This window comes from Octopus bimaculoides, unplaced genomic scaffold, assembly GCF_046866305.1.
Source record: "Octopus bimaculoides isolate indiv1 unplaced genomic scaffold, ASM4686630v1 contig88, whole genome shotgun sequence".
In the NCBI taxonomy this organism is placed as follows: Eukaryota; Metazoa; Mollusca; class Cephalopoda; order Octopoda; family Octopodidae; genus Octopus; species Octopus bimaculoides.
Window position 1 is genome coordinate 1 of NW_028315338.1, and position 14583 is coordinate 14583.

At 36.7% G+C, this 14583-nt stretch overlaps 4 protein-coding genes across 4 annotated transcripts; all 4 read left to right on the forward strand.

The window, feature by feature from the left end:
- Positions 1-333: 333 nt before the first annotated feature.
- LOC149129242 (uncharacterized) lies at positions 334-5797 on the forward strand. The gene is made up of 2 exons (XM_089346643.1): positions 334-3468; positions 3818-5797. The coding sequence occupies exon 1, from the start codon at positions 756-758 to the stop codon at positions 2559-2561; it is 1806 nt and encodes a 601-aa protein (XP_089202769.1). The 5' UTR covers positions 334-755; the 3' UTR covers positions 2562-3468; positions 3818-5797.
- LOC149129243 (uncharacterized) lies at positions 4223-7849 on the forward strand. Its single transcript, XM_089346648.1, has 2 exons — positions 4223-5343; positions 5907-7849. Exons 1-2 carry the CDS (start codon positions 4223-4225, stop codon positions 7369-7371), a joined length of 2586 nt encoding a protein of 861 aa, XP_089202774.1. The 3' UTR covers positions 7372-7849.
- Positions 7850-8893: 1044 nt separating this feature from the next.
- LOC149129244 (uncharacterized) lies at positions 8894-10610 on the forward strand. Its single transcript, XM_089346646.1, is given in 2 exon segments — positions 8894-10171; positions 10173-10610. Coding segments are annotated over 2 exon segments (1323 nt in total). The 5' UTR covers positions 8894-9035; the 3' UTR covers positions 10360-10610.
- Positions 10611-10636: 26 nt separating this feature from the next.
- Positions 10637-12296, forward strand: LOC149129245 (uncharacterized). Its single transcript, XM_089346644.1, has one exon. It carries the CDS (start codon positions 10658-10660, stop codon positions 12182-12184), a length of 1527 nt encoding a protein of 508 aa, XP_089202770.1. The 5' UTR covers positions 10637-10657; the 3' UTR covers positions 12185-12296.
- Positions 12297-14583: the final 2287 nt, after the last annotated feature.

Genomic DNA, 14583 nt, shown 5'->3' on the forward strand with positions numbered 1-14583 from the left:
TTCGTCTTCTGCTGCCTAGTCAACCACACTCAAATGCTGCTTATTACGTGCCATCGGCACAGTTTCGTGTCAGGCAGTAAATCTTTCCATGCTTCAATGGATTCTGACCACTGGAAACATTGACATTAAATAAATGACAGTGTCGGCTGTCTTTATGTTCATCTTTACGAGGTCGATAAATTGAGTACCAGTTGCATATTGCGGTCGATCTAATTGTCTCCCCCCTCCCCACAAATTTTGGGCCTTGTTAGTAGAGTAGAAAAGAATATTTGCAATCTTGATTTGTTATGTCATTTAACTGTCTTCTTTATCTTAGTTTCTTTTTCTATTTCAGAATATCACATCCTGTTGACAGAAAACAAATTTCTTCATTCAGATGTGCCTTTGATATTTTCATCAACTTTTATTGACTAAACGAAGACGATATATTTATAAGGAGCATTCATCAATACATCAACCTCTTTATATGAAGAAAGTCTATGACAAAGTACTGCGAAATATTTCTTCTGGACGATGGAATTAGCAGCAACAATTTCAAGTCTTTGCTGTCTGCAATATAGAGGAGGTGATTGCTTTACAGGTTAATTAAGCTTGGATAACTTTACAGAGGCGTGGATAGTCTTCACCTCCTGACTTACATATTAAACAAAATCTCAGAGGAAAGAAACGGCATTCAATTATTCCCTGAAAATAGCGACACAACTGAACACAAACAAACTCTTAGAAATGAAATAAGCACTATCTTTGTGATATGTATGAGAAATTCCCCTCCCATGATGAATGATTTAACTCAAGGGAAAAACCCCAATACAGGTGAGAAACCGTCATTCTGTCATAGTGGTGCCGTGACAGCACACAAAGATACACATACAGGAGAGAAGTCGTATCATTGCGATGTCTGTGGTAAATCATTCTCTCGTAGTAGTTACTTAACTAAGCACAAACGTAGACATACAGGTGAGAAGCCATATCATTGTGATATTTGTGATAAATCATTCTCTGAAAGTCGTCATTTGACTGGCCACAAACGTATTCATACTGAAGAAAGACCATATCATTGCAATACCTGTGGTAAATCATTCTCTCAAAGTAGTAACTTAACTAAACACAAACGTACACATACAAGAGAGAAGCCATATCATTGTGATATCTGCGGTAAATCATTCTCTGGAAATACTCAGCTAACTATTCACAAACGCGTTCATACAGGAGAGAAGCCATATCATTGTGACATCTGTGATAAATCATTCTCTCATAGTAGTTACTTAACTAAGCACATTCGCACACATACGGGAGAGAAGCCCTATCATTGTGATATATGTGGTAAATCATTCTCTCTAACTAGTACCTTGACTAAACACAAAGTTACGCATGCAGGAGTGAAGCCCTATCATTGTGATATATGTGGTAAATCATTCTCTCTAACTAGTAACTTGACTAAACACAAACTTACACATACAGGTGAGAAGCCATACCATTGTGAAATCTGTGGTAAATCATACAATTGTAATAGTCAGTTGACTATTCACAAAGGTGTTCATACAGGAGAGAAGCCATATCATTGTGACATTTGTGGTAAATCATTCTCTGAGAGTTATACGTTGACTAGACACAAGCTTAGACATACAGGAGAGAAGCCATATCGTTGTGATATCTGTGGTAAATCATTCTGTGATAGTATTTACTTAACTAAGCACAAACGTAGACATAGAGGAGATAAGCCATATCATTGTGATATCTGTGGTAAACCATTCTTTGAAAGTAGTGACTTAACTAAGCACAGACGTAGACATACAGGAGAGAAGCCATATCATTGTGATATATGTGGTAAATCATTCTCTCTAACTAGCACCTTGACTAAACACAAATTTACGCATACAGGAGAGAAGCCATATCGTTGTAATATCTGTGGTAAATCATTCTCTCAAAGTGGTCATTTGGCTAAACACAATCTTACACATACAGGAGAGAAGCCATATCATTGTAATATCTGTGGTTTATCATATTCTTATAATAGTCAGTTGACTATTCACAAAGGTGTTCATACAGGAGAGAAGCCATATCGTTGTGATATTTGTGGTAAATCATTCTCTCAAAATGGTCATTTGACTAAACACACACTTACACATACAGGAGAGAAGCCATATCATTGCGATATCTGTGGTAAATCATTCTCTCAAAGTTATACGTTGACAAGACACAAACTTACTCATACAGGAGAGAAACAGTATCATTGTGACATCTGTGGTAAATCATATTCTGAAAGTAGTCATTTGACTCGTCACAAACGTATTCATACTGGAGAAAGACCATACCATTGTGATATCTGTGGTAAATCATTCTTTGATAGTAATTACTTAACTAAGCACAAACGTACACATACAGGAGAGAAGCCATATCATTGTGATATCTGCGGTAAATCATTCTCTGGACATAGTCAGTTGACTATTCACAAACGTGTCCATACAGGAGAGAAGCCATATCATTGTGACAACTGTGGTAAATCATTCCCTCAAAAAGGTAACTTAAGTAGACATTTGACTATTCATACACAGGTGTAACAGAATCAATATCAAAATTTATTACAAAATAGCAACAAGTATGAATATTTTGTCTGCTAAAAGACAGGCTTTATTCCTCCTCAAGCTTGATGTTATCAACTTCAGTTTCATGAACGTCAACATGAAATTCATGAATATCAACTTTAGTATCATGTATATATCCAAATATATCAACACAGCGATGACTTTGATTTTTGAAGAGATGGCTGTGTGGTTAAGCTTGGTTCCCAGCTACAAGGTTCCAGGTTCAGTCGCATCGCGTGGCATCTTGGGCGAGTGTCTTTTGCTATAACCCCGGGCCGACCGAAGCTTTGTGATTGAATTTGGTAGGCGGAAGTTAATGCCATGTGTGTACATGTCTGTGTATGTGCTTGTGCCTCTCCGAAAGAGAGAGAGGGATAGTGCTGGACTTTTGAGGAATTTGTTGGGAGAGAAGAAAAGAATGGGAATAATGAATAAAAATTTTAAGTGACATTGATTTGGTCTTTCTTGTGTTTTCATCATCATCTTCCTTTATCCTTAGTGGTCCTACCTCGTTTAAATAGTAAAACATCAATTGGAGCCATGGATAGCTCATTTATGTACCCACAGTGTACACGGATATATACATATTAACTAAAGCCAAAGAGGGATTTGTCCTTCCAGTTATGCATATATCCACAAGCAACTGTCATCGCTGGTCCCCAACAGAGGGACCAGCTAATCAAATTGACAGTACATTGGTAGATAAAGCAGTTCAGGGTGTGAAGACAAAACATACCTTCGCTCATTCACTCTCTCCACAAGAAATCGAAGTCTACTTGTTAAGCACTTAAAATGTTGGTGTGAAAAATTGCTAAAGAACAAAACTGTTTTGCAGCGTAGGTCTTATACATCCTGTGATCTATATATCCAGTCATTTTAGTAGGTATGTAAAAGATATTGTTTTAATACACATTGACTAAAATGATTTTTGTCCAGACAGCGTTACCACTTCGTTTATTATTGTTTTGAAAGTTCTTTGATTTTTCATTCTTATGTAATCCACATTAAATAAATGACAGTGTCGTCTGTCTTTATGTACATCTTTACGAGTTTTGTGTTTCATCTTTACGAGGTCGATAAACTGAGTACCAGTTTCGTACAGGAGTCGATCTAATTGTCTCGCCCCTCCCCACAAATTTTGGGCCTTGTTAGTAGAGTAGAAAAGAATATTTGCAATCTTGATTTGTTATGTCATTTAACTGTCTTTATCTTAGTTTCTTTTTCTATTTCAGAATATCACATCCTGTTGAAAGAAAAGAAATTTCTTCATTCAGATGTGCCTTTGATATTTTCATCAACTTTTATTGACTAAAGGAAGACGATATATTTATAAGGAGCATTCATCAATACATCAACCTCTTTATCTGAAGAAAGTCTATGACAAAATACTGCGAAATATTTCTTCTGGACGATGGAATTAACAGCAACAGTTTCAAGTCTTTGCTGTCTGGAATATAGAGGAGGTGATTGCTTTGCCGGTTACTTAAGCTTGGATAACTTTACAAAGGAGTGGACAGTTTTCACATCCTGATTTACATATTAAACAAGATCTCAGATAAAGAAACAACATTAAATTATTCCCTACTGAACAAAAATATATTCATAGAAATGAAAAAAATGCTATCTTTGTGATATGTATGACGAATTATTCTCTCATGATGAATCATTTAACTACACCAAAAAACCCTTATACAAGAGAGAAGCCATATCATTGTAATATCTGTGGTAAATCATACACTTGGAATAGTCAGTTGACTATTCACAAACGTGTTCATACAGGAGAGAAGCCATATCATTGTGACATATGTGGTAAATCATTCTCTAGAAGTTGTGACTTGCCTGAACACAAACGTATACATACAGGAGAGAAGCCATATCATTGTGATATCTGTGGTAAATCGTTCTCTCAGAGTGGTGCCATGACTATTCACAAACGTGTTCATACAGGAGAGAAGCCATATCATTGTGACATATGTGGTAAATCATTCTCTGATAGTAGTTACTTAACTAAGCACATTCGCACACATACGGGAGAGAAGCCCTATCATTGTGACATCTGTGGTAAATCATTTTCTCTAATTGGTACCTTCACTAGACACAAACTTATGCATACAGGAGAGAAACCCTATCATTGTGATATTTGTGGTAAATCATTCTCTCAGAACGGTCATTTGACTAAACACAAACTTACACATACAGGAGAGAAGCCATATCATTGTGATATTTGTGGTAAATCATTCTCTCAAACTTGTACCTTGACCACACACAAAATGACACATACAGGAGAGAAGCCCTATCATTGTGATATTTGTGGTAAATCATTCTCTCAGAACGGTCACTTGACTAACCACATTCTTACACATACAGGAGAGAAGATATATCATTGTGATATTTGTGGTAAATCATTCTCTCAGAACGGTCAGTTGTCTAAACACAAACTTACACATACAGGAGAGAAGCCCTATCATTGTGATATTTGTGGTAAATCATTCTCTCAGAACGGTCAGTTGTCTAAACACAATCTTACACATACAGGAGAGAAGCCCTATCATTGTGATATTTGTGGTAAATCATTCTCTCAGAACGGTCATTTGACTAAACACAAACTTACACATACAGGAGAGAAGCCATATCGTTGTAATATTTGTGGTATATCATTCTTTGCAAGTAATGACTTAACTAAGCACAAACGTACCCATACCGGAGAGAAGCCATATCATTGTGATATTTGTGGTAAATCATTCTCTCAGAGTGGTCATTTGACTAAACACAAACTTACACACAGGAGAGAAGCCCTATCATTGTGATATTTGTGGTAAATCATTCTCTCAGAACGGTCAGTTGTCTAAACACAAATATACACATACAGGAGAGAAGCCATATCATTGTGATATCTGCGGTAAATCATTCTCTGAAAAAGGTCACTTAAGTAGACATTTGACTATTCATACACAGGTGTAACAGAATCAATATGAAAATTTATTACAACATAGCAACAATTATGAATATTTTGTCTGCTAAAAGACAGGCTTTATTTCATGGATGTCAACATGAAATTCATGAATATCACGTTTAGTATCGTATATATATCCAAATATATCAACACAGCAATGACTTTGATTTCTGAGGATGATTGTGCTGGACTTTTGAGGAATTTGTTGGGAGAGAAGAAAAGAATGGGAATAATGAATAAAAATTTTAAGTGACGTTGATTTGGTCTTTCTTGTGTTTTCATCATCATCATCATCCTTTAACCTTAATGGTCCTACCTCGTTTAAATAGTAGTGATATCTGTGGTAAATGTTTCTCTCAAAGTTGTGTCTTGAACAGTCACAAGCGTATTCATACAGGTGAGAAGCCATATCATTGTGATATTTGTGATAAATCATTCGCTGAAAGTCGTCATTTGACTGGCCACAAACGTATTCATACTGAAGAAAGACCATATCATTGCAATACCTGTGATAAATCATTCTCTCATAGTAGTTACTTAACTAAGCACATTCGCACACATACGGGAGAGAAGCCCTATCATTGTGATATATGTGGTAAATCATTCTCTCTAACTAGTACCTTGACGAAACACAAAGTTACGCATGCAGGAGTGAAGCCCTATCATTGTGATATTTGTGGTAAATCATTCTCTCTAACTAGTAACTTGACTAAACACAAACTTACACATACAGGTGAGAAACCATACCATTGTGAAATCTGTGGTAAATCATACAATTGTAATAGTCAGTTGACTATTCACAAAGGTGTTCATACAGGAGAGAAGCCATATCATTGTGACATTTGTGGTAAATCATTCTCTGAGAGTTCTACGTTGACTAGACACAAGCTTAGACATACAGCAGAGAAGCCATATCGTTGTGATATTTCTGGTAAATCATTCTGTGATAGTATTTACTTAACTAAGCACAAACGTAGACATACAGGAGAGAAGCCATATCATTGTGATATCTGTGGTAAATCATTCTTTGAAAGTAGTGACTTAACTAAGCACAGACGTAGACATACAGGAGAGAAGCCATATCATTGTGATATTTGTGGTAAATCATTCTCTCTAACTAGTACCTTGACTAAACACAATTTTACGCATACAAGAGAGAAGCTATATCGTTGTGATATCTGTGGTAAATCATTCTCTCAAAGTGGTCATTTGACTAAACACAATCTTACACATACAGGAGAGAAGCCATATCATTGTAATATCTGTGGTTTATCATATTCTTATAATAGTCAGTTGACTATTCACAAAGGTGTTCATACAGGAGAGAAGCCATATCGTTGTGATATTTGTGGTAAATCATTTTCTCAAAATGGTCATTTGACTAAACACAAACTTACACATACAGGAGAGAAGCCATATCATTGCGATATCTGTGGTAAATCATTCTCTCAAAGTTATACGTTGACAAGACACAAACTTACTCATACAGGAGAGAAACAGTATCATTGTGACATCTGTGGTAAATCATATTCTGAAAGTAGTCATTTGACTCGTCACAAACGTATTCATACTGGAGAAAGACCATACCATTGTGATATCTGTGGTAAATCATTCTTTGATAGTAATTACTTAACTAAGCACAAACGTACACATACAGGAGAGAAGCCATATCATTGTGATATCTGCGGTAAATCATTCTCTGGACATAGTCAGTTGACTATTCACAAACGTGTCCATACAGGAGAGAAGCCATATCATTGTGACAACTGTGGTAAATCATTCCCTCAAAAAGGTAACTTAAGTAGACATTTGACTATTCATACACAGGTGTAACAGAATCAATATCAAAATTTATTACAAAATAGCAACAAGTATGAATATTTTGTCTGCTAAAAGACAGGCTTTATTCCTCCTCAAGCTTGATGTTATCAACTTCAGTTTCATGAACGTCAACATGAAATTCATGAATATCAACTTTAGTATCATGTATATATCCAAATATATCAACACAGCGATGACTTTGATTTTTGAAGAGATGGCTGTGTGGTTAAGCTTGGTTCCCAGCTACAAGGTTCCAGGTTCAGTCGCATCGCGTGGCATCTTGGGCGAGTGTCTTTTGCTATAACCCCGGGCCGACCGAAGCTTTGTGATTGAATTTGGTAGGCGGAAGTTAATGCCATGTGTGTACATGTCTGTGTATGTGCTTGTGCCTCTCCGAAAGAGAGAGAGGGATAGTGCTGGACTTTTGAGGAATTTGTTGGGAGAGAAGAAAAGAATGGGAATAATGAATAAAAATTTTAAGTGACATTGATTTGGTCTTTCTTGTGTTTTCATCATCATCTTCCTTTATCCTTAGTGGTCCTACCTCGTTTAAATAGTAAAACATCAATTGGAGCCATGGATAGCTCATTTATGTACCCACAGTGTACACGGATATATACATATTAACTAAAGCCAAAGAGGGATTTGTCCTTCCAGTTGTGCATATATCCACAAGTAACTGTCATCGCTGGTCCCCAACAGAGGGACCAGCTAATCAAATTGACAGTACATTGGTAGATAAAGCAGTTCAGGGTGTGAAGACAAAACATACCTTCGCTCATTCACTCTCTCCACAAGAAATCGAAGTCTACTTGTTAAGCACTTAAAATGTTGGTGTGAAAAATTGCTAAAGAACAAAACTGTTTTGCAGCGTAGGTCTTATACATCCTGTGATCTATATATCCAGTCATTTTAGTAGGTATGTAAAAGATATTGTTTTAATACACATTGACTAAAATGATTTTTGTCCAGACAGCGTTACCACTTCGTTTATTATTGTTTTGAAAGTTCTTTGATTTTTCATTCTTATGTAATCCACATTAAATAAATGACAGTGTCGTCTGTCTTTATGTACATCTTTACGAGTTTTGTGTTTCATCTTTACGAGGTCGATAAACTGAGTACCAGTTTCGTACAGGAGTCGATCTAATTGTCTCGCCCCTCCCCACAAATTTTGGGCCTTGTTATTAGAGTAGAAAAGAATGTTTGCAATCTTGATTTGTTATGTCATTTAACTGTCTTCTTTATCTTAGTTTCTTTTTCTATTTCAGAATATCACATCCTGTTGAAAGAAAAGAAATTTCTTCATTCAGATGTGCCTTTGATATTTTCATCAACTTTTATTGACTAAAGGAAGACGATATATTTATAAGGAGCATTCATCAATACATCAACCTCTTTATCTGAAGAAAGTCTATGACAAAATACTGCGAAATATTTCTTCTGGACGATGGAATTAACAGCAACAGTTTCAAGTCTTTGCTGTCTGGAATATAGAGGAGGTGATTGCTTTGCCGGTTACTTAAGCTTGGATAACTTTACAAAGGAGTGGACAGTTTTCACATCCTGATTTACATATTAAACAAGATCTCAGATAAAGAAACAACATTAAATTATTCCCTACTGAACAAAAATATATTCATAGAAATGAAAAAAATGCTATCTTTGTGATATGTATGACGAATTATTCTCTCATGATGAATCATTTAACTACACCAAAAAACCCTTATACAAGAGAGAAGCCATATCATTGTAATATCTGTGGTAAATCATACACTTGGAATAGTCAGTTGACTATTCACAAACGTGTTCATACAGGAGAGAAGCCATATCATTGTGACATATGTGGTAAATCATTCTCTAGAAGTTGTGACTTGCCTGAACACAAACGTATACATACAGGAGAGAAGCCATATCATTGTGATATCTGTGGTAAATCGTTCTCTCAGAGTGGTGCCATGACTATTCACAAACGTGTTCATACAGGAGAGAAGCCATATCATTGTGACATATGTGGTAAATCATTCTCTGATAGTAGTTACTTAACTAAGCACATTCGCACACATACGGGAGAGAAGCCCTATCATTGTGACATCTGTGGTAAATCATTTTCTCTAATTGGTACCTTCACTAGACACAAACTTATGCATACAGGAGAGAAACCCTATCATTGTGATATTTGTGGTAAATCATTCTCTCAGAACGGTCATTTGACTAAACACAAACTTACACATACAGGAGAGAAGCCATATCATTGTGATATTTGTGGTAAATCATTCTCTCAAACTTGTACCTTGACCACACACAAAATGACACATACAGGAGAGAAGCCCTATCATTGTGATATTTGTGGTAAATCATTCTCTCAGAACGGTCACTTGACTAACCACATTCTTACACATACAGGAGAGAAGATATATCATTGTGATATTTGTGGTAAATCATTCTCTCAGAACGGTCAGTTGTCTAAACACAAACTTACACATACAGGAGAGAAGCCCTATCATTGTGATATTTGTGGTAAATCATTCTCTCAGAACGGTCAGTTGTCTAAACACAATCTTACACATACAGGAGAGAAGCCCTATCATTGTGATATTTGTGGTAAATCATTCTCTCAGAACGGTCATTTGACTAAACACAAACTTACACATACAGGAGAGAAGCCATATCGTTGTAATATTTGTGGTATATCATTCTTTGCAAGTAATGACTTAACTAAGCACAAACGTACCCATACCGGAGAGAAGCCATATCATTGTGATATTTGTGGTAAATCATTCTCTCAGAGTGGTCATTTGACTAAACACAAACTTACACACAGGAGAGAAGCCCTATCATTGTGATATTTGTGGTAAATCATTCTCTCAGAACGGTCAGTTGTCTAAACACAAATATACACATACAGGAGAGAAGCCATATCATTGTGATATCTGCGGTAAATCATTCTCTGAAAAAGGTCACTTAAGTAGACATTTGACTATTCATACACAGGTGTAACAGAATCAATATGAAAATTTATTACAACATAGCAACAATTATGAATATTTTGTCTGCTAAAAGACAGGCTTTATTTCATGGATGTCAACATGAAATTCATGAATATCACGTTTAGTATCGTATATATATCCAAATATATCAACACAGCAATGACTTTGATTTCTGAGGATGATTGTGCTGGACTTTTGAGGAATTTGTTGGGAGAGAAGAAAAGAATGGGAATAATGAATAAAAATTTTAAGTGACGTTGATTTGGTCTTTCTTGTGTTTTCATCATCATCATCATCCTTTAACCTTAATGGTCCTACCTCGTTTAAATAGTAGTGATATCTGTGGTAAATGTTTCTCTCAAAGTTGTGTCTTGAACAGTCACAAGCGTATTCATACAGGTGAGAAGCCATATCATTGTGATATTTGTGATAAATCATTCGCTGAAAGTCGTCATTTGACTGGCCACAAACGTATTCATACTGAAGAAAGACCATATCATTGCAATACCTGTGATAAATCATTCTCTCATAGTAGTTACTTAACTAAGCACATTCGCACACATACGGGAGAGAAGCCCTATCATTGTGATATATGTGGTAAATCATTCTCTCTAACTAGTACCTTGACGAAACACAAAGTTACGCATGCAGGAGTGAAGCCCTATCATTGTGATATTTGTGGTAAATCATTCTCTCTAACTAGTAACTTGACGAAACACAAACTTACACATACAGGTGAGAAACCATACCATTGTGAAATCTGTGGTAAATCATACAATTGTAATAGTCAGTTGACTATTCACAAAGGTGTTCATACAGGAGAGAAGCCATATCATTGTGACATTTGTGGTAAATCATTCTCTGAGAGTTCTACGTTGACTAGACACAAGCTTAGACATACAGCAGAGAAGCCATATCGTTGTGATATTTCTGGTAAATCATTCTGTGATAGTATTTACTTAACTAAGCACAAACGTAGACATACAGGAGAGAAGCCATATCATTGTGATATCTGTGGTAAATCATTCTTTGAAAGTAGTGACTTAACTAAGCACAGACGTAGACATACAGGAGAGAAGCCATATCATTGTGATATTTGTGGTAAATCATTCTCTCTAACTAGTACCTTGACTAAACACAATTTTACGCATACAAGAGAGAAGCTATATCGTTGTGATATCTGTGGTAAATCATTCTCTCAAAGTGGTCATTTGACTAAACACAATCTTACACATACAGGAGAGAAGCCATATCATTGTAATATCTGTGGTTTATCATATTCTTATAATAGTCAGTTGACTATTCACAAAGGTGTTCATACAGGAGAGAAGCCATATCGTTGTGATATTTGTGGTAAATCATTTTCTCAAAATGGTCATTTGACTAAACACAAACTTACACATACAGGAGAGAAGCCATATCATTGCGATATCTGTGGTAAATCATTCTCTCAAAGTTATACGTTGACAAGACACAAACTTACTCATACAGGAGAGAAACAGTATCATTGTGACATCTGTGGTAAATCATATTCTGAAAGTAGTCATTTGACTCGTCACAAACGTATTCATACTGGAGAAAGACCATACCATTGTGATATCTGTGGTAAATCATTCTTTGATAGTAATTACTTAACTAAGCACAAACGTACACATACAGGAGAGAAGCCATATCATTGTGATATCTGCGGTAAATCATTCTCTGGACATAGTCAGTTGACTATTCACAAACGTGACCATACAGGAGAGAAGCCATATCATTGTGACAACTGTGGTAAATCATTCCCTCAAAAAGGTAACTTAAGTAGACATTTGACTATTCATACACAGGTGTAACAGAATCAATATCAAAATTTATTACAAAATAGCAACAAGTATGAATATTTTGTCTGCTAAAAGACAGGCTTTATTCCTCCTCAAGGTTGATGTTATCAACTTCAGTTTCATGAACGTCAACATGAAATTCATGAATATCAACTTTAGTATCATGTATATATCCAAATATATCAACACAGCGATGACTTTGATTTTTGAAGAGATGGCTGTGTGGTTAAGAAGCTTGCTTCCCAGCTACAAGGTTTCAGGTTCAGTCGCATCGCGTGGCATCTTGGGCGAGTGTCTTTTGCTATAACCCCGGGCCGACCGAAGCTTTGTGATTGAATTTGGTAGGCGGAAGTTAATGCCATGTGTGTACATGTCTGTGTATGTGCTTGTGCCTCTCCGAAAGAGAGAGAGGGATAGTGCTGGACTTTTGAGGAATTTGTTGGGAGAGAAGAAAAGAATGGGAATAATGAATAAAAATTTTAAGTGACATTGATTTGGTCTTTCTTGTGTTTTCATCATCATATTCCTTTATCCTTAGTGGTCCTACCTCGTTTAAATAGTAAAACATCAATTGGAGCCATGGATAGCTCATTTATGTACCCACAGTGTACACGGATATATACATATTAACTAAAGCCAAAGAGGGATTTGTCCTTCCAGTTATGCATATATCCACAAGTAACTGTCATCGCTGGTCCCCAACAGAGGGACCAGCTATTCAAATTGACAGTACGTTGGTAGATAAAGCAGTTCAGGGTGTGAAGACAAAACATACCTTTGCTCATTCACTCTCTCCTTCTCTCTCTCCACAAGAAATCGAAGTCTACTTGTTAAGCACTTAAAATGTTGGTGTGAAAAATTGCTAAAGAACAAAACTGTTTTGCAGCGTAGGTCTTATACATCCTGTGATCTATATATCCAGTCATTTTAGTAGGTATGTATAAGATATTGTTTTAATACACATTGACTAAAATGGTTTGTTACCACTTCGTTTTCAAAGTTCTTTGATTTTTCATTCTTATGTAATCCACACTCTATAAAATGTCATCTTAAAATACGTGTGAAGAAAGGGGTTGATGCACTTTCGCACCTCTCCTTCAAAAGTGCATTTCTTAAAAAAAGATAGCCAAATTTCAATTAACACTTCAAAAGATCTTTTCTTATGTGAAAACAATAGTTTTTCTGTGACAGCAGTTAAATTTGCCAGATGCCTTAGCTAAGCAATAGAATGCCTTCGCCACTTGACCCTTCTAACCTCTTCCATTTCAGCAATAGCTAGAATAGATATCACAGACTTCCAACGAATTCTATTATCGAAGAAGGGAGTAGGTGAAAACGCAGTGACAGCAACCATTAGGGGACAAAAGGAGAAAGAAAGTTATGAGACACAAAAATCCCTCGATTCTATAACTTTTATTAACTGAATTTCTTTTCTCTTATAACATCATTCTATCTTTATCTGTGGGTTACTACTACGAGAACGTGTACACACTTACAGGTCGAAATGAACTTTTCTTTTTACCTTGCATGCTTACAATATAACGTTAAATACATAACCTTCTCCAAACTAAACATTAACCCCTACATCTTGACCCACGAAATTCGGATCTTGTGAATTTTCCGAAGTCCTTTCCCCACCCTCTTATTGCTTTGTGCACCTTTTTTTTTTTTCATAATCATTTCCTACACATTGTTTTAAACCCATTTCCGTATATTTTTTGGCTTTTCATTTCCGGGTCACACAGAGGCAAGAACAAGCACACACGCACACGCAGACACAGAGTTAAGAAGAAGCACACACGCACACGCAGACACAGAGGCAAGAACAAGCACGTACACACACACAGAGGTAAGAACAGGAACGGACACACAGACACAGAGGCAAAAAGCAGCACGGACACAGATGCTAGATTAAGCACACACGCACACGCAGACACAGAATCAAGAACAAGCACGCACGCAGACACAGAGGCAAAAAGCGGTACGGACACACAGACACAGTGGCAAAAAGCAGCACGGACGCAGAGGCTAGATTAAGCACACACGCACACGCAGACACAGAGGCAAGAACAAGCACTGACACAGACACAGATGTAAGAACAGGAACGGACACACAGACACAGAGGCAAGAACAAGTACGCCCACACACAGACAAGAACAGGCACGCACACACAACCCGTTAGCTTTCTTCTCCTCCTCCCGTTTTAGCAGCTGTAACGAAGGTCACGGAGATATCCGAAGTGAACCGTCGAGTCGTCACGGAAACAACCGTTCGTCTTCTGCTGCCTAGTCAACCACACTCAAATGCTGCTTATTACGTGCCATCGGCACAGTTTCGTGTCAGGCAGTAAATCTTTCCATGCTTCAATGGATTCTGACCACTGGAAACATTGACATTAAATAAATGACAG

Excerpts from the sequence above, each read along its gene's own strand:
- LOC149129242 (XM_089346643.1), top strand. The coding sequence starts at position 756 with ATGAGAAATTCCCCTCCCATGATGAATGATTTAACTCAAGGGAAAAAC.
- LOC149129243 (XM_089346648.1), top strand. The coding sequence starts at position 4,223 with ATGACGAATTATTCTCTCATGATGAATCATTTAACTACACCAAAAAAC. Across the intron at positions 5,344-5,906 it reads TCATTCTCTCAGAGTGGTCA|CTTGAACAGTCACAAGCGTA; the intron begins TTTGACTAAACA and ends TCAAAGTTGTGT.
- LOC149129245 (XM_089346644.1), top strand. The coding sequence starts at position 10,658 with ATGGTCCTACCTCGTTTAAATAGTAGTGATATCTGTGGTAAATGTTTC.